At 46.1% G+C, this 20,601-nt stretch overlaps 1 protein-coding gene across 2 annotated transcripts in view; it reads right to left on the bottom strand.

Moving 5' to 3' along the window:
• PIK3IP1 (phosphoinositide-3-kinase interacting protein 1) overlaps nucleotides 1-20,601 on the bottom strand; it is a 75,185-nt gene that overhangs the window by 18,115 nt on the left and 36,469 nt on the right. For both annotated transcript variants that reach the window (XM_030220154.1, XM_030220155.1), the window contains exons 3-5: nucleotides 14,191-14,307; nucleotides 12,183-12,365; nucleotides 11,482-11,560 (exon numbers count right to left, since the gene is read on the bottom strand). In XM_030220154.1, coding sequence (XP_030076014.1) covers nucleotides 11,482-11,560; nucleotides 12,183-12,365; nucleotides 14,191-14,307 — 379 coding nt within the window. The remainder of the gene's footprint in view (nucleotides 1-11,481; nucleotides 11,561-12,182; nucleotides 12,366-14,190; nucleotides 14,308-20,601) is intronic.

Raw genomic sequence — 20,601 nt, 5'->3', positions numbered from 1 at the left:
GGCATTCCTACAGTCAGATTCTTCATCCGCAGCCACCAAAACAGCGAGCTGCGTTCTAGGTTGCGGAGAGGTAGTCGCATCAGTAGTGAATCCCTCTGAGAGGACCACCGGGATAGAAGGGACCACTGAAGAGGCCTCATATGAAGCCTGGCCCAGGGTACTGCCTCTATAGTGGCTGCCATGGAACCGAGCACCTGAAGATAATCCCGAGCACATGGACGGTGGTGCTGAAGTAACTCCCGTATCTGGGCCTGAAGCTTTACAATCCTGGCCTGCGGCAGAAAGACTCGGCCCCATGCTGTGTCGAACACAACTCCCAAATACTCCAGAGACTGAGAAGGAACTAACCAACTCTTGGCTACATTTACCACCCAACCTAGAGACTGCAAGAACTGCATCACTCGACCTGTGACTCGACAACTTTCCTGATAAGACTTCGCTCTGATTAACCAGTCGTCTAGGTATGGATGAACAAGAATCCCTTCTTTTCTGAGGGCCGCTGCAACCACGACCATGACTTTGGTAAATGTGCGTGGAGCTGTCGCAAGACCGAAGGGCAATGCTCGAAACTGGTAATGCCGTCCTAGAATTGCAAAGCGCAAGAACTTGTGGTGAGCTGGACGAATAGGAATATGTAAATAGGCCTCTGTGAGATCTAACGCTGTCAAATAATCGTCCTGGCACACTGCCACTATGACTGACCGCAGCGTCTCCATACGAAAGCTTGTGACTCTGAGAGCGCGATTGACAGCTTTGAGATCTAAGATAGGCCGGAAGGCATCTTCCTTCTTTGGAACTACAAAATAAATGGAATACCGGCCTTGCCTGTACTCGGAAGGAGGGACTGGAGAGATAGCCTGAAGATCTAAGAGCCTCTGTAGAGTGTCCCGAACCACCCTCGCCTTGAGAGGAGAGCGGCAGGGAGACTCCAGAAAGGCGTCTGAAATAGGTCTTGCGAACTCTAAGGCATAACCGTCTCGAACAACCTCCAAGACCCACTGATCTGAAGTAATGTGGGCCCACCTCTGATAGAACTGAGAAAGACGAGCTCCGACAGGGACCAGAGGAGAGGCCCTCGCACCTTCATTGGGACGGACGACTCTGGGATCGAAAGCCTGGATTGGAGAAACCTGCTCCTCTGCGAGAACCCCGAAAGGACTGAATCCGATTGCCAAACCTAGACCTCTGAGGCTGAAAACCTCGACCAGCCTGAAACTTCCGGAAACCTCTCACAGAACTCCTACCAAACAAAGAACCCCGAGTGGACAGACGAGGTCTATCTTGCGGTAGGCGAGGAACCTTAGCATCTCCCAAGGAATTAACCAACTTATCCAATTCTTCTCCAAACAAGAAAGAACCTTTAAAAGGAAACTTGCTCAACTTTGACTTGGAGGCCGCATCCGCCGACCAACCTTTCAACCACAGAGATCTGCGAGCAGCGACCCCCAAAGCCAAAGACTTAGAAGATGCTCGCAGCAAATCATAGAGGGCATCAGCCAGAAAAGCCGCCCCTGTCTCAATTCTAGCCACGTCAACATCGATGGAATGAAGATCATCCGAAGTCCTGTCCAGGACTCTCTCTGCCCACCTAAAGCAAGCTCTAGCCACCAAGGAACCACAAATGGCAGCCTGAACTGCCAAGGAAGAAACATCAAAACTATTCCTGAGCAGAGAATCTAGTCTTCTGTCCTGAACATCCCGAAGAGCCGTGCCTCCATCCACGGGAACCGTATTCCGCATAGTAACCGCCGACACCACTGCATCCACGACCGGCACCTTAAGCATAGCTTTATCCGTTTCTGGAATCTGATAGAGCCGAGACATAGATCTAGTCGGACGAAAAGCTGCATCTGGAACCTCCCATTGCGCTTTAATAACATCCCAAATGTCCTGATGCATGGGAAAAGTTTTGGGCGCGGATCTAGACCCCTTAATCAAGAAGGTGAAATTAGATCTTACCTGCTAATTTTCTTTCCTCTAGACCCTCCAGACCGGTCAAGACGCGTGGGTTATGTCCTCCTACCAGCAGAGGGAGACTGAGAAAACACTAAGCTTTTGAAGCCTGTATATATAACCTGTGCAGAACCTCCACTAGCCAGTATACCCCTGACAAAGCAGAGAAACAAAAAACACTAACAACAACTAGCAACCCTGTACGTGGTCACAGTAAACTGCAAAAACAAGAAACATCTTCCGCTTGCTCTTACGGAAACATGTTCCTTTGCCTTTGATAAAACAGTTGGGCTTCTACAGGTGGACTATCAAAGAAGAGCCCCACCTGTCCCGGACTCCTATCACAAAACAGAAATAAACAGTCTGCAATTAGAGAAACAACAATTTACAGCAGCCAAGAATTATCCAACAAACACACCTCCTGGCCTCCAATACAGACAGGGCGGGCTCTTGACCGGTCTGGAGGGTCTAGAGGAAAGAAAATTAGCAGGTAAGATCTAATTTCACCTTCCTCAGCGACCCTCCAGACCGGTCAAGACGCGTGGGACGTACCAGAGCAGTAACTAACTTATGGGAGGGACCTACTAAGGCCAGAGGTCAAAACTGCTGCCCCAAAGCGCACCTCGTCCTTTGCATGCACAGGAATCCTATAATGCTTCACAAAGGAATGCAACGAAAACCAAACCGCAGCCCGACAAATATCTAACAGAGAAATCATACTATTCTCCGCCCACGAGGCTGCCATTCCCCTAGTGGAATGAGCAGACGAGCCCCTAGGCACCACAGGACCCTTCACCAAGTAAGCAGATGCAACCGCCTCCTTCAACCACCATGCTATGGTCACCTTAGGAGCCGCTGCACCCTTCTTTGGGCCACCATGAAGAACGAACAAACGGTCAGAGGCTCTGAAGTCCTGAGTTCCAGAGAGATAACAACTCAAAACTCTCCTGACATCCAGCTTGGCAATACCACGCTGCTCCGAATCTCCAGCCATATCACCCAACACTGGCAGAGAGATGACCTGATTAACATGGAACTCGGAAACCACCTTGGGCAAAAAAGGAAAGCACCGTCCGCAACGAAACCTTTCCCTCAGAAAGGACAAAAATGGTTCCCTAAAAGACAAAGCCTGAAGCTCTGAAACACTCCGTGCTGAAGTAATCGCCACCAACAAGACCGCCTTTAAAGATAAATCCTTACAAGATGCCGATACCAGAGGCACAAACGGAGGCCTGATCAAAGCATCCAAAACTAGCTTCAAATCCCACGGAGGCACCATCCGTCACTGAGGCGGACGCAGCAACTTAACACCCTTCAAAAAACGCACTACCTCAGGCACAGACGCGAAGGACTTTCACTGAAGCTTCCCACGAAAACATGACAAAGCTGCCACCTGAACCTTCAGTGTAGACAAGGCCAGACCTCTATCAACACCATCGTGCAAAAATTCCAAAACTTCCGCCACCGAAGAGTGAAACGGCCGAACTCGATGGTCTTCACACCAGTGCTCAAAGATTCTCCAAACCCGGACATACACCAAGGAAGTGGATCGTCTACGGCAACTCAACATCGTAGCAAAGCCACTGGACGAAAGCCCCTTCTTCTTCAACTTGTGCCGCTCAAGAGCCAAGCCATAAGCGAAAACCGAGCCGGATCCGGCATGATTATCGGGCCTTGACACAGAACTGATCCCAACAAAGGCAGGGCCGCCGCCCCTGCCAACCGCACCAGGTCTCCATACCATGGTCGACGCTGCCAATCCGAAGCTACCAGAATCACCCGACCGGAGTGATGTTCGATGCGCTATATTACTCGACCGACTAACAGCCACAGAGGAAACACATACAGTCACTCCCGAAGCCAAGGCAACAGAAGAGTGTCGATTTCCTCCGCTCAAGGGTCTCTTCAGCGACTGAAAAAAAAAAAAAAAAATCTCTGAACTTGCGCATAGCGAGCCGTTGCCCTAAGATCACCGAAAGTCCCCAGACCGACACAACTCACTGGAACACTGACCGAAGAAAAGACCACTCTCTGGGATCTAGAGTGTGCCTGCTGAGATAATCTGCATCTATGTGACCTACCCCGGCCACATGCGCTGCCAAGAGAGCCTGAAGATGAGTTCAACTGCGCCGCCAAGGCTCTTTGTTCCCCCCTTGACGGTTGACATATGCTACTGCCATGGCATTGTCACAGAGCACTCGGACTGCCTTGTGGCGAACCACCGACGTCAAGGCCTGGAGCGCCACCCGAATGGCCCGAGTTTCCAGCCGGTTGATGGACCACTCTGCTTCTGCCCGAGACCACCGGCCTTGAGCTACCTGACTGAGACAATGTGCCCCCCAACCTTGCAGACTGGCATCCGTGACCATTACCAGCCCCTGTGGGGACTCCAACGGCATTCCTTTCCCAAATTGCGCGGACTGAGCCACCAGCGGAGACTGAGACGAGGGGCCACCGACAGCGGACAACACATTTCCAAGTCCTGCGACAGAGGGGACCAACGACTGAGCAGAGCTGACTGTACCTGACGCATGTGCGCCCTGGCCCACGGAACTACCTCTATGGTCGCCGCCATCAGGCCCAGGACCTGACGATAAGTACGGGCCGTCGGCGCCTTCTCTGCAAGGAACCGACGAATCGGACCCTGTAACTTGGAACCAAAAGGCTGCACAAAGAAAAGTGAAGATAAGCTTCCGTCAAATCCAGGGAAGTGAGAAACTCTCCTTTCCTGACCGCACCAGTGACTGACCGCAACGTCTCCATCCGGAAAGAGGGCACCTTGAGTGCCGCATTGACCCTTTTGAGATCTAAAATGGGACGAAAAGTGTCCTCTTTCTTGTGGACCACAAAATAGATCAAATAGCACCCTGAGCGTTGCTGATCTGAAGGAACAGGAACCACGGCTCCCAACGCGAGCAGCCACCGCAGAGTGTCCCTCACTGCTGCCCTCTTGCTCCAAGACCGACAGAGGGATTCCAGAAACACTTCGGGAGAACAGCTTTCGAATTCCAGCGCACATCCGCCTCGAAACACCTTGAGAACCCACTGATCTGACCTGATTTGGGCCCAACTCTGGTAAAACAGACTCAGCCGAGCCCCAACATGCACCAGAGCCTGAGCCCGCACACCTTCATTGGGAATTGTGGCCTGAATACTAACCTCCCGCGGACAAGCCACGCCCTCCGCGACGACTCTCACGAAAGAACTGTGTGCGCTGGAAAAACCGACCCCTAGAGGTCCTACTACTATTAAACATTTCTATAGCACTACTAGACTTATGCAGCGCTGTACAAATTAACATGAAAAGACAGTCCCTGCTCAACAGAGCTTACAATCTAAATTGGACAAACAGCTAGGGGTAGGTCCCACTCGATCTGCCCGGCCTATACCGCTGAGCCTCCCTAAACTGTCCCCGAGAGGAACTAGTTCTGGCCCCTGCCTTGAACCGAAAATCTGGAAGCCATAGAACCTTGGTATCACTAAGACCTCACACTAACTTGTCCAAATCTTCTCCAAAGAGCATAGCTCCCTTAAGTGGCAGAGACCCACAACCATAGCCATATTATTTGTCTGAAGTAGGCAACAAATCATAAAAGCCTCAGACAAAAAGGATGAACCCATGTCCAAGTCGGCTAACTCCTGACCCCCAGAAGAACCAACATCTACCGAATCATCCAGGAGCTTCTCGGCCCAACGAAAACATGCCCGAGCTACCAGACCCCCACAAACCGAGGCCTGCAGGGCTAGAGCCGACAAAACAAAACTACGCTTGAGAAAAGATCCCAACTTCCTATCCTGAGGATCACGGAGGGCCGTTCCTCCATCAAACGGGATAGCCGTAGCTATAATTACTGCCGTCACTACTGCATCTACCGTGGGAGCCTTAAAGGAATCCCTATCGTCCTGAGGGAGGGGATAAAGCCTCGCCATTGCCTTTGCCACCTTACACGGCAAATCCCATTCCTGACAAATCATCTCCCGGAGATCCTTGTTCATAGGGAAGGATCACGCCTGACGCTGAATGCCCTTCACCAACGGATCCTGGACAGTTTCCCCCAAAGCCACCTCAGGACCAAACTGAAGGGTGGACGACACCTGATCTATGAGTTCTGACAGCTCATCTCTATGGAAAATCCGCACTACTGAAGGATCCTCTCCAGGAATCCAACAATCCTGCTCCTGAGAGCCGTCAATTCCATCTGACTCCCCCAGATCACTAAGCGCAGCTTCTGCAGCTACAGGAGAAAAACATTGCCTGTCCTCTGACCACTCTAACCGTGGTCTCTCAGCCAAGACGGAAATAGCCCCCTCTTCCAATTGGGGGGGGGGAGGGGGGGTCCCGATCTCCAGGCCTGATACCGCGTCCAGACAAAATCTGGAGGAAAGCCCACCATTCCTGGACCGTCATTAGGCCCTTTTGTGCCAAAAACGGAGGCCGCAGGCCCAAAACCAGCCGGCTCCACGGGCCGCGTCAGACTCAAGATGGCGGCTGTTCCCGCCGAAACTGTTCCCGCTGACAGCGGCCCTGCCTACGCTCCCGCTGACCCGGAGACTCCCGACACCATCGATCCCTCCGCGGTCAAGTCGGGGGGTGCCGCAGCCACCTTTATAGGTGCACCGCAAAGCTACACTGAGCGCCCGGCGCCTCTACCCCTCGCCACGAGCACGCGCGACATCGGAGGAGCTGGGCCGCCATAAACCACGAGGGAAGGGAAAGCTGTTCCGCAACGCGCCAAACCAAAAACTCACTCACACTGCAAAAGCACTGGAGAAAGCGCTGCTCTCTCGTTCCAGCAAGGAATCAAAACCCCCGTTCGGTCCGCTGAAAATAAAGAAATAAATGCCCTTAAAGGCACAGTACTCCAACTCTGGCAGCTGGAAATTGTAAGGCACTCAAGGCTACAATACTGAGAAAGCAGCCGAGGCACAAAGCTGCCAAGCAAAACGAAATAGAATAACTGACCTTAAAGGCACAGTACTCTAATTCTGGCATCTGGAAATTGTAAGGCACTCAAGGCTACAATACTGAGAAAGCAGCCGAGGCACAAAGCTGGCAAGCAAAATGAAATAGAATAACTGACCTTAAAGGCATCGTACTCTAACTCTGGCATCTGGAAATTGTAAGGCACTCAAGGCTACAATACTGAGAAAGCAGCCGAGGCACAAAGCTGCCAAGCAAACAGAAATAGAGAGCAGCACAGGGGGAGGGACCCAAACATAGGTGTAACACCCCAGGGGGAAAAACTGGGCCCCACCAGACCCAGGGCCCCAAAGCACTTTTTTTTTTTTTTACACACACACGTACAGGGTACTGCAACAGAATAAAGTTTGGAAGGAAAAAATCCTACGACCCAATGACAAACTACCTCACCAGATTATTGGAGACTGCACAGGCTGTCAACTGCTACCTCTGCTGAGACTGAGAAAATACTGGCTAGTGGAGGTTCTGCACAGGTTATATATACAGGCTTCAAAAGCTTAGTGTTTTCTCAGTCTCCCTCTGCTGGTAGGAGGACATAACCCACGCGTCTTGACCGGTCTGGAGGGTCGCTGAGGAAGTCTACCTTATGGGTTTGCGAAACCGGCGTAACATCTTCAAAATTCAAAGTAGAGGAGACCATAGAAATGAGCTCCTGCAAGTCATCTTTGTGAAAAATCCTAGCCATGGAGGGATCATCCCCCTGGGCAAAAGCTGCAGCCTCCGGATCTGAGAGCGAAAAATCAGGATCAGTATAGGCATTGTCTTCAAAATCTTCCTCCTCTTCTAGATAGGGCATCTCCTGATCGCGATCGGACCAAAAATCCCCGTGGAACACATGTTCCCTAACTTTTTTAGGAGGTGGAGGTGTAGGTGTGACAGCATCTGCTGTCCCAGCTCCTGCATCGCCTCTGTGCATCAAAAACGCCTGGTACATCTGAAGCACAAACTCAGGAGGAAAACCCCCTGCCTGAGCGGCCCCAGATTGCACCAGAGCTCCCGAATTCAATGTATCAGCATCTGAAAGACTTAGGGCCGTAGGCTGCTGAATATGCGAAGGAGAAGACGGAGTAGGAATCAAAATGGCCGCCGTTCGCGCCAAATTCGCCGGGGTGGCCTCCGGAGGCGCGCCTGACTCCTCAGGAGCTGCAGACAAGGACCGCGATGGCGAGGGACCCGATACCGACAACAGAGAGGCCGACGTCGTAGGCAAAATAGACGAGGACGCTGCTCCTGGCGCGGTACAATATTTACATGCGCCGGTAGAAGAAACCCCCCGACGCTGGCAAACAGCGCATCGTTTAAGTTTCTCAGACATGGCGGGGACACGCGTGCACGCGCATACGTGGTTCTCGCCTAAACTCCTTTATTCTTTAAATCTTAGAAAAAACACTCCGCTCTTCAGCGCTAGTAAAAATAACCCAGCGAAACGAAAGATAAGCCCAATACCAAAACAAAACTTGTGCTCTTTGGTTCGTTCTTCTTTTTTTTTTTTCTTTTTAAAGAGACACACAATACAGACACCCCAAAACGTAAACAGAGCTGCCTGCTCGTTAAAACAATGGGGAAAACAGAGCTTATATACTTTAATCTGGCTGCCTCTCCCAAAGGTAAGACCTCTTTGCTAACCAAAAGAGGAACCCTTCCCTTAGAGATTACTAAAATAGAAGGGAGATGGGGAGGAAGAGGGGGAGTGACCCGGGGCACCCGAGTATACACCCCTGAGGCTTAGCTAATCAGCTGACCAAACCTAACCAGCCTCAAAGAATTCCTGTGGCACAGAGAAAGATATAATAATAAAAAAACTAGAAATTTAGAAAGAGACTAATGGGCTCACTTCCTACCTGCTGGGAGACTGAGAAAATACTGGGGCTAGGGTCACATGACCAGGGCTCTTATTGGCTATCTAGTCAAAGTTTTTTCTCAGTCTCCTCCTGCTGGTAGACGTGCACAACCCATCAGTCCAATCCTGGGCCGGTCCGGAGGGATGCTAAGGAAGTAACTTTGTAAGACTAAGTGCTCTGAAAATATGTTTCATGATTTTGCTTTTTGACTTAAAAGATGCCACAAAATTACAACATTGTAATTGCTGAATATATAGTTGAAGACTGTAATGGTATATGATGAAGTATTATATCTATTGTTTGATTGCATTTGTGGTTGAATAAAAAATACTTTTCATATTAAAACCCCCCCCACAAGTCGGGAGCCTTGGGATATAGCTAGACTCAACACTTATATTGATCCCCCAAATCCAAGCAACCTTCAGAAGCTGCCTCTATATTTGTGACAACTATACTGTCTCCATACATTGAGAAGGTAAGTCTTGTCACAGTGGTTCATGCCATGATAACATCATCTGGATTACTGAATTGCAATCTTCAACTGATTCAGAATACCACAGCATGATCGATTAAATGTTGTAAGCGACGTGAACTTATCACACCATTTCTGCAAGAACTTTACTGGCTACCAGTACAATAGAGGATTAAACTTAAAACTCTATGTCTGACTCCAAGGCCCTTAAATGAAATATGCTAGAGTAAGTTAAAAACAGGGTCACTAAGGTCATCCCAAGGAATATTCCTCACCACACCTTCTCCAATGGAAATCAAGCGATGAGACACTTGCCAATGAGCCTTCTGTGGACTGCACTCCCTGAAAGGCTTTGCTTAACACAAAACTATTTCTACTTCAGGAAGCAGGTGAAAGCTTGGCTCTTCTCCCAAGTCTTTAATGAAAGAAACAACTAACTAGATAAATCATGCACACAAAGACTAACACCAGCTGCATATACTGTAGCAGGAATTGCTTATCTACTCTAGCTGAGATCAGTTTCATGCACCCTTTCTGACTTCATGTGCAATATTCCTTAAGTTAGTTACCCTTATTTCCTATCTAATTCCCATTACTGTTTCTGTCAATGTTGTACCTCTGCTTACATCTTATGCTATTAAGATATTTTAATGTATATTGTGTTTATACTTGTAATAGTATTCATTTTGGATAATTTAAATTTACATGTTTTTATATTATTTTATGTTATGTTTGTATTTCAGTATCACTGTTCTGATTGATATGTTTATGTATGTTCAATACAGACTCCTGACGCAGGTGCTGTGTGCCAAAACACAGCTCGTGCCGGGTCCATATTGGAAAATTGACAGTTATTAGTAAAGAACCGTGTCCTATTTCTGAAGGCTCCTGGTGCCTTTGTGGTAATTTGGAATCTAGTGTGTTTATACTGTTAGTAGCACTCTATGTCACAATGTGTACTGTTATTTGAATACTTTTTTTTTTTCTGTATACCACCTTGGATGAATTTCTTAAAAAATGTGGTAAATAAATACATTTCATATGTAGTATTATTAAGATCTATTAACTGCCTTTATAAAGATATTCATCTAAAGCAGTGTACAAGTATAGCCTGAAATAAACAAGATATATTGTAATAATAATGTAGCATCAAGTAAAATGACCAAATGTCATTGCAGTACACAATTTGAACAATAAGGCAAAGTTAGAAACAGCCAAATGAAATTTGCATTAATATGATACAATGTCAGTGTGGAAGAGTAGCCTAGTGGTTAGAACTGCAGGCTAGGAACCAGAGAGGCGCTGTGTTCCCAAATTCTTGACAGTTTGGGCTCCGTTAGATGTTTTCTGTTCACTGAAATCTGTATAATCTTTAGTTATGGGCTAAAGTTGTGGAGGTATGCTCTGTGGGTTCTGTATTGTGGGATGGGAGGGGGTGACTTCTTTGTTATTCAAAAATGTATAAATAAATAAATATTAGAGAGACTTAACTCCCTGTTTACTAAGTTACGCTAAATGAACGGGCTATGTCAGCATTAGCACACGGCTTAGTAAACAAGGGGGTTAGATTGTAAGCCCCCTTGGGACAAGGAAATACCGACTATACCTTGCTTTTGCACTGCCACTGGAAAGACGTGAGCTAAATACTAAAATAATGTACACGTTAAAGAGCATAGTAGAACATTCACATAACAGATATGATACAAAGTCATCATAATACAATGAAACAACAGGCAACAGTTGGGATAAATAAAATCAAGTGAATAGACTGCAGTTAAATTATATGTATAGCTGAATAAGCTATATGCAACTGCTCTTAGTTACATGGAGTGCTGCAAGCTGTGACTCACCCTTTAAAGTCTTGAGAGAAGAGCCAGGCTTTCACCTGCTTCCTGAAGTAGAGATAGCCTTGAGTTAGGCATAGCCCCTCTTGAAGACAGTTCTAGAGTGTAGAGGCTGCTTTAGAGAAGGTTCACTGGTGGATGTTAAATTACGTGATTTCCTTTGGTGATAGCAAACTTAGGGACACTCTTTGAGAGGACCTTAGAGAACCAAAAAGGGCTAACTTATTCTTTAAGTATTCTGGTCTATTTCTTTAAGGACCTTGAAGATCAGAGATAGTTTTAAATTTGGCCCTTTAGGATACTGGTAACTAGTGCAGTTTGCGTAGGAAGGTTGACAGATGAAATGCATTCAGACATTCAATCCAATTACCAAGACTAACATTTACTCACCTTTTGTACATGTATCCAATGACAACACCACTCCCAATGGCAATAATAACAACCATCATAAGAACACCCAGCACATACCCTGTGGAGAGAAGCATAGGAGACACATGAGAAACAAAATCAAAGGAACTATGAGCAGGACATGAGTCCACATTGATGAACGTGGGGCTAGGAATAGGGCACATGATAGTGGGGATCTGATGACAAGTATATTGAGCGCTGCGTGTTAGGGCTGGGGTCAGCAGAGTGGTCAGGGCACCAAAGATACCAGAGGGCAAGGAGTGAGAGTAGTAGACACATGCTTAAAGGCAAGTAGTAGGAGTAAATAAAGTAAAGGCAGAAAATAAATCCTAATAAATAAGTATCAAGCAAAACATTCCTTAGGTAAAAAGCAGGGTGCTTGAGGATGGGGGCTGGAAGGTAAGCATACACGACTGAGAGACATGTGTTGGACCTAGAAGATGAAAAGGAAGAAGGTAGGGGGATAGGAAGTGAATGTGGAAGGAAAGAGCTCCCGTAAAGCGAGTACTGGTAATTGAGGGTAGGGGCCAGGAAGAAAACGGAAGTTTGTGTGTGTGGGAATAGACGGTAAGGTGCCTGTTTGTATAGGAGTCAGGCTTGGAGACAAAAGAGAAGACAGGGTGAGAGGGAGCAGAAAGGCTGAGTGCCAAACAAAGGTATAGAGTTATTAGTTGATTTCTCACCAAGAATCCCAAGATCTTTCTTCTCTTTGGAGTTGACTCTCATTCGTTGGTTGATCCCAACAACTGGCTGCACTGCGGCAGACTCACTCCGCACTGGAAATGAATCAGCTGGTTCAAACACCTGCTTTTCTTCCTCACGTAAATGTGTGAAATTGTCCATCTGGGTTGTGGATGTCACAGGCACTGTGAATGCCAAGAAAGCAAAGTTACTCACCTGTAGCAAGTGTTCTCCAAGATCAGCAGGATACATTCTCACATGTAGGTGACATCACTGATGGAGCCCAGAAAAGAGATGCTCCCTAGTAAGCTGTTGGTGAGGCCCTAATTTTTATGCTGTTTTGGAGGCTGGTTCTTACTAAGGATGTAAAAAGACTTGAAGCATTCCAGAGCTGGTTTTGAAGCCAGACTCAGAAGGTGTAGAAGGTATTCAAGCAGCTTTTCTGTTAACAAGAGAAAGGATCTAGGGCCTTGCCCTCACACCAGACTTAAAATTGTATGACTTCTTAATAGAATCTTTCCTAAAAACAAGCATGACATGAGAGACACCCGTTGGATAGAGTCAACTTCTAGCCTCTCAACATCCAAGCCATGAAGGCTAGGGACTGAAGGATGGGATGCAGAAGGGACCTCTCATTCTGAGTGATGAGAGTCAGAAAGCACTTCAGTCTCCACGGGTCTCTGGAGGTTAAGTCCAGAAAAAGAAGGAACCAAATCTGTCTCAGCCAATAAGGGGTGATGAGGATCACGGTTCCTTAGTCTTGTTTGCGTTTCAGGAGGGTTTTTGCTATGAGAGGTACGGGAGGATACACATACAGAAGTCCCTTCCCCTAACCTATGGAACTTTGTAAATCTAAGTGCTTTGAAAATGAGCCCCATAGTGTATTGGAATTTTTAAAAGGTATTTGACCAAGTCCTTCATGGAACACTCCTCAGGAAATTAGGGTCATGGGATAGGAGGCGGTGCCCTATTGTGGGCTGAGAACTGGCTAAAAGATAGGAAACAGCGTTAGGTTTGCCAACTAGATCCAGATTCACCCAACAGACTTGATCCAGTCCTGGGCTTACCCCAATGCATGCAGGGACTTATAGCCTTGCTTTTCTTAGGGGACCCAATGGGGAAATCAGAACCACAAGTCCCAGCATTCAATGAGGTAAGCCCAGGACTGAATCAACCCTGTAAGGCAAATCTAGATACTACTACTACTTGACATTTCTAAAGCGCTACTAGGGTTAAGATCTAGTTGGCAACCCTAAACAGAGTAGGTCTAAATGTCCGGTTTTCCAATTAGAAAAAGGTCAACCGTGGAGTGCTCCAAGGGTTTGCTCTACCTGTGCTTTTTACATATTCATAAATGATTTGGAGAAAGGAGCGATGAGTGAGGTCTTCAAGTTTGCAAATGACACAAAATTATTCAGTCATTAAAACAATTATTAGGGAGTAAACTGAAAGAAATGGATCTGTTCTTTGGGATCCTGCCAGGTTCTTCTTGGTGACCTGGACTTGACCTATGCACATCTTATGTTCTCATACCCATATAAACATTTGTGTGTGTGTTTCTACAGAGAAACTAATATGGTGACTCAGACATTCCCGAGTTCTAATCCTAGCCACAGGACTTATTTATCCTCTCTTACATAAACCACTTTCCCTCTCTGGTTGAAACTCTGTGATAATGACGACCTTGGCTCCTCTCGCCTCCCCTTCAGAGGATGCCTTTGTACCCTTTATACTCAAGTGATATCCTACCCAGAAGTGGCTGCATACATGTTTCTGAAATGGTAGGACAGCAGTAGAATGTTTATATGGTGTAACCCATGAAAATCCACACACACACACACACACACACTTGGTTTGTAATGTGTATTCATAGTGTGACCAGTGTTTCACAAACACCCTCAGACACACGTGGATTTTAATAGGCACAATTTAGCTGCAGTGCCACTGATGCACTGTTCAACTAGAACAAGAACAAAGCTGAGTGTGAGTGTGCGGAAGTCAGATGTTTACCTTCACATGGCTGAATTGTGCAGTGCTGTTTCTGTGGGACTCCTCCCTCTCCACTTACATAGCACCAGGGATGCCCATCATTGTCAGGATTTCGGCAGTAACTATGGTTTTCTAACACTGGGAGAAAAAAAAATCAAACTTTAATTCATATTTTAAAAGAGAAGCAGAGGTAATCCTTTAAGCTGGGGTGGGGGTGCAAAGGTAATGTTGTATGCCTGGGTGAGGGGGGGAGGTTTGGAGGTAAAGTTATTTACCTATAGCAGGTGTTCTCCAAGGACAGCAGGCATATATTCTCACTTGTGGGTGACATCATCTACAGAGTCTGATGTGGATACTGCCATAGTGCACTGCCACTTAAAACTTTAAGGCACTGTCCCCCACCACACATGCACAGGTGCCTTCCCGCCTGACGCTCAAGTGCACGACCAGCAGTACAGTACTAAAGCTAAGAAGATACTCTAAGGGGAGGAAGGAGGGATGGGAGAATATATGCCTGCTGTCCTCAGAGAATACCTGCTACAGGTAAGTAACTTCGCTTTCTCCGAGGACAAGCAGGGAATTAATTCTCACTTAGCTTTCTCCAAGGAAATGCAGGAATAACATTCTCAGCTACCAGGCTCACAATATAAATCAATCTTGGCAACTAAGTAGACAGCCTGGTGGAAAAAAAGGGCCAGAGGACGGAGTTGACTCTTAAGTAGTAAAAAGATTTTGTAGGACCGCTTGTCCAAACTGGTTATCCCATCTAGAATGCTGCTCTAGACAGTAGTGAACAGTGAAGATGTGGCCAGAAGACCACTTTGCCACCTTGCAAATTTCTTCAATGAAAGCAGACCAGAAATGAAGCCACAACGGCTCTGACATTGTGAGGAGCGACACTGCCATGAACAGTCAGTCCAGCCTGAGCATACATGTAGGAGACACAGTCAGCCAGCCAAGTAGAGATGATGATGGGAATTCCTAATCTGTTTGGGTCGAAGGATACAAAAAGCTGGGTGGTCTTCCTATGAGGTTTTGTATGCTCCTGATAATACACTAGAGCACGTTTGCAGTCTAAGGTATGTAGTGTTGCTTCTCCAGGATGAGAGTGTGGTTTAGGGAAGAAGGCAGGAAGTACAATGGACTGACTGAGGTATAACTCTGATATCACTTTAGCAATGAATCTGAGGTGGGTTCGGAGTACAATCCTGTTGTGGTAGAACTTAGTGTAAGGTGGGTCTACCACAAGGGCTTGAAGTTCGCTGACTCTTCTGGCAGAAGTGAGTGCTGCTAATAACACTACCTTATATATGAGGAACTTTAGAGAACAGGAATGAAGTGGTTCAAATGGAGGTGTCATGAAAGCTGTGAGGATGACACTGAGATCCCATTCCACCGAGTGGTTTGATGGGAGATTTGGTGTGAAATAAACCTATCAAGGGATGAACAGAAATTGGTTTGTTATCAACTTTAGAGTGAAAAGCACTAATGGCACTCAACTACATTCCGACTAAGTTAGTTTTGAGTCTAGAATCAGAAAGATCAAGGAGGTAAAGGTAGGAAGAGAGCACCTAAGAGTCAAGTGCTCTGGCTGTACACCAGAGGTAAATAGAATTCTAGAGAAGGTTTAAAGAACATGTCTATGTCGTCAAAAACCAAGCTGTTAGGGCTACAGAACAGAGGTTTGGATGGAGGAGGGACCCCTTGTTCTGTGTTATTAGGGTTGGAAAAGGATCTAACATCAGTGGTTCTTTGGGCAATATCTTTACGAGAAGAGTAACAGAGGTGTATTTTCAAAGCACTTAAAGTTTCATAGTAACTGATGGAACTTTTTAAGTCTAAGTGTTTTGAAAACGAACCCCACAATAACAAAGTAGATGATGGCAGATAAAGACCTGTATGGTCCATCTGCCCAGTACGATAAACTCATTACATAAGGTATAAAGTGATACATCATATGTATACCTGATCTTGATTTATCTTTGCCATTTTTAGGACATAGACTGTAGAAGTCTGCCTGGCACTGGCCTTGTTCTAAAATTTCTGAAGTTATTGTCAAAGCGCCTGAATAGCTCCAACTCCAGCCCATCCAAATGTATTCAGCCTCGATCAGGGCACAGACTGTAGAAATCTGCCCAGAACCAGCTTTCCTACTTAATCTCCGCAAAGCTTCTTTGGATCTGATCCTTCTCAACAGGATTCCTTTGTGTTTGTCCCACACATTTTTTAATTCCCTTACCGTTTTCATCTCTACCACCTCCCGCGGGAGGGCATTCCAGGTATCTACCACCCTCTCAGAGAAAAAATACTTCCTTTGAACCTCAATTCATGCCCTCTGGTTCTAACCACCTTCCTGTCTGGAAAAGGTTTGTTTGTGGATTAATACTTTCATATCACCCGTTTCTCCTTTCTGCCAAGGTATATAGGTTTAGGTGAGTTAAGTCTCTCTATGTATGTCTTGCTACATAAACCCCCTACCATTTTAGCCGCTTTTCTCTGAACCGCTTTAAAGTCTTTTTACATCCTTAGCGAAATAAGGCCTCCAAATCTGAACACATCTGAACACAATACTCCAAAAGGGGCCTCACCAACAACTTGTACAGCAGTGGCATAGCTATGGGGGCCACAGGGGCCTGGGCCCCCCAAATTGGCTCTGGGGCCCCAGTTTGGCTGGCGAAGGTCCCCAACCTCCGCCAGCTGAAGCGTTTGTCTGTCCCCTGCTGTCTCGTTTTGCCTCTCCTGTTTTCAGTGGCACCGTGCATGCTTGCAAATACTCAGTTTCATTAAAATGAGCGTGCAGGGAACAGGACAGGCAACATGAGACCAGCGCGGGACAGACCAAAGCTTCAGCAGCCAAGGTATTTTTTCAGCGGCAGCAAGGGGGTCGGAAGCTTGGGAGGCGGGCTAAAATGTGCCCCCCCTTCCCGTTGAGGTCTGGCTACACCCCTGTTGTACAGGGGCAAAAATACCTCCTTTCTTCTGCTGGTTATACCCCTTTCTATGCAGCCTAGCATCCTAGCCGCAGCCACAGCATTGTTGCACTGTTTTTGTCACCTTGATATCCTCAGACACCATCACCAAAAGGTCCTTCTCCTGAGACGAGCTTACCAATCTCTCCCCTCCTATCCGGTACATCTCTTTGTAATTCTGCTGCCCTTCTTGACATTAAATTTTAACTATCCATCCAAATTCAGCACACCCTGAATTTTAACTGCTAGACTATTGACCATTCTTCTAATGTTTGTAGATCCCATCTCATGGTTTCTACTCCCTCGAGTATCCACTCTATTGGCTATCTTCATGTCTTCCGCAAATAGGCAAACTTTTCATTCTAACCCTTCAGCAAAATCTCTCACAAATATATTACACAGAATCGGCTCCAGCACCAACCCGAGGCACTTACTACTCACCTTTCTTTCCTCTGAGCGGATTCCATTTACCACCATCCTCTGCCGCCTGTCGGTCAACCAGTTTCCAATCCAGTTCACCACTTTGGGTCCCAAGTTCAGCCCTATCAACTTATTCACGAGTCTTCTGTGAGGGACTGTATCAAAGGCTTTACTGAAATCAAGTAGATCACATATATTGCATGTCCTTCATCTAGTTCTTTGGTCACCCTGTCGAAGAAGACAATCAGATTCGTTTGGCAGGATTTTCCTTCGGTAATGCCATGTTGCCTCAGATCCTGTAACTCATTGGTTTCTAGAAAGTCAACTATCCTTTTCTTCAGCAGTGATTCCATTATTTTTCCTACCACCAACGTAAGGCTTACCGGCCTACAGTTTCTCACTTCTTCCCTGTCTCCACTTTTGTGAAGAGGGACCACATCAGCTCATCTCCAATCCTGCGGAACCTCTCCCATCTCTAAAAATCTATTAAATAAATCCTTAAGAGGTCCAGCCAGGACTTCTCTGAACTCCCTCAGTATCCTAGGATGCATCTCATCTGGCCCCATAGCTTTATTCACTTTCAGATTTTACTTAGTTTATTAATGCTTTCTTCCGTGAACGGCGCTATATCTACTCCATTCACAGATATATAATCAGCAGCCGACCGGGGTCCTTCTCCAGGATTTTCTCCTGTGAACACTGAAGTAAAGTATTTATCACTTTTGCTTTATCCTCATCGCTCTCCACATAACTATTCTCAGTATATTTCAGTCTTGCAATTCCATTCCTATTTTTCTCCTTTCCCCAATATATCTAAAAAAAGGTTTTGTCATCTCTCTTTACATCTTTAGCCATTTTTTGTTCCGCCCGTGCTTTGCGTTCTTCTGTCTTTCTTGAATGAAGCCTCTTTTGCCCTTATTTTTTCAGCCACTTGTTTGGAGAACCATTTAGGCTTCCTGTTTCTCTTGTTTTTGTTTACTTTCCTTGCGTAAAGATCAGTTGCCATGCTTATAGCATTTTTTAGCTTGGACCACTGCTTTTCCACTTCTAAAATTCCTACCCCTGCCATCAGCTCCTCCTTCAAGTATTCCCCCCATTTTACCAAAATCAGTACATTTGAAATCCAGTACTCTGAGTTTTGTGCATCCGCACTCCACTTTCCCTCTTACATCAAACCATATTGTGTGATGATCACTATTACTAGGTGGGCACCCACATGGACACTGGAAACGCTTCCTCCATTTGCGATCACTAGATCCAATGGCGACCTTTCCTTCCTGGGTTCCGTCACCAGTTGTCTAAGCAAAGCACTTTGACAGGCATCCACGATCTCTCTACTTCTTTCCGATTCTGCCGAAGGGACATTCCAATCCACATCAGGCAAGTTGAAATCTCCCAACAATAGCACCTCCCCTTTCATACCAAGCTTATGAATATCTTTTTATCAAGTCCTTGTCCAGTGTGTCCATTTGTTCCGGAGGTCTGTAGATAACACTTCTTCCTTTCCCATGTATCCCACATTTCATCAACTCTGATATTGTTTTTCATATACACCACTCCTCCACCTCTTCGGTCCTCCCTATCCTTTCTAAAAAGATTATAGCCTGGTATGGTCACATCTCATTCATTGAACCATGTCTCTGAACAGCACAAATATCCAAGTTTTCCTCAAACATCAGGGCCTGAAGATCCTGAACCTTTCTACTTAGACTATGAGCATTTGTGCTCATTGCTTTCCATGTGCAAATTGAGTTAGGATGGTTTTCGTTAATTACATGACCTTTCCCTCTGCCATCATGTTTTTTTCTGAGGGTGACTTTCTGAATTCCCTTGTTTCATTTATCACCCCCATCCAATAGTTTAAACGTCTAGAAACATACTGTCTGAATTCCAAGGATCCTTTTTCCTGTCACAGAAAGATGTAGCCCATCATTACAGTACAGCCTATGATTTTGCCATGTACTTCCCCATCCTCCTATGTATCTGAAACCTTCTTCTTTACACCAAACGTTGAGCCACTTATTGAATTCCTCTGTTTTATTAGGTCTCTATTCTCCCTTCCCACATGTAGGAATAACGTGAGAAAACGTTGCAATCTGAACCAAAGACTTCAGTCTCTTGCCAAGCTTCTAGAACACTCTCTATGATCTAAACTTGTTATTGTTGGCCAGGTCATTTGTTCCCAGGTGGATTATAACATCAGTATTAGAATCTTTGCTCTCCTCTCGGACCACGTTCAGTATTTGGTCTGTACTTTCGGTAACTGAGGATCTTGGAAAGCACTTCACTAGGTTGGGTCCTTTGAACTGTATTCCTAAGTTAATGCCTCCGATAATGGAGTCTCCTACCAGTAAGAATTTTCTGCTTTGCATCGATTTGTCATTGTTTTGGGGATGTCTCTTGGATTGTGTTACATTCCTTGTCTTGATGTGGCAAGTAGGGAGCAATTAGAATTATGGTCCCCTGGTCTCAACATAGTTTAAGAAGAGTTTTCCCTATGAGAGGAGTGAGGGAAAGATATATAGAAGATCCGAATCCCAGTGGAGCAAAAAGGCACCTGGGGCTACATGGTTGAGAGTATAGAGCCTAGAATAAAAGTGGGGTAGCTTATTGATCTGAAGAGAAGTGAACATGTCTATCATTCGGGTTTCTCACTGCTGGAATATTTGACCATTTGTGAGGCTGAAGGACTCTGCCCAATATGTCTGCCACAACATTCTGTTTATTGGCTAGGTAAACTGCTCTTATAGAATATTTCAAGAAGCTGCGCAAGTCCATATCTTGATTACTTGTTGACATAAGAACATAAGTGCTGCCATACTGGGACAGATCAAAGGTCCATCAAGCTCAGTATCCTGTTTCTAACGATGGCCAATCCTGGTCACAAGTATCTGGCAAGATCTCAGAACAGTAAAACAGATTTTATGCTGCTTATTCTAGAAATAAACAGTGGATTTTCCCAAGCACATCTTAATAATGGCTTATGGACTTGTCTTCTAAGACAGTTGTTCCCAAATCTCATCCTGGAGGCACACCAGTCAGT

Source organism: Microcaecilia unicolor, chromosome 11, assembly GCF_901765095.1.
Source record: "Microcaecilia unicolor chromosome 11, aMicUni1.1, whole genome shotgun sequence".
NCBI lineage: Eukaryota > Metazoa > Chordata > Amphibia > Gymnophiona > Siphonopidae > Microcaecilia > Microcaecilia unicolor.
Note: the sequence above shows the minus strand (reverse complement) of the source record. Positions and strands in the feature narration are given on the sequence as shown.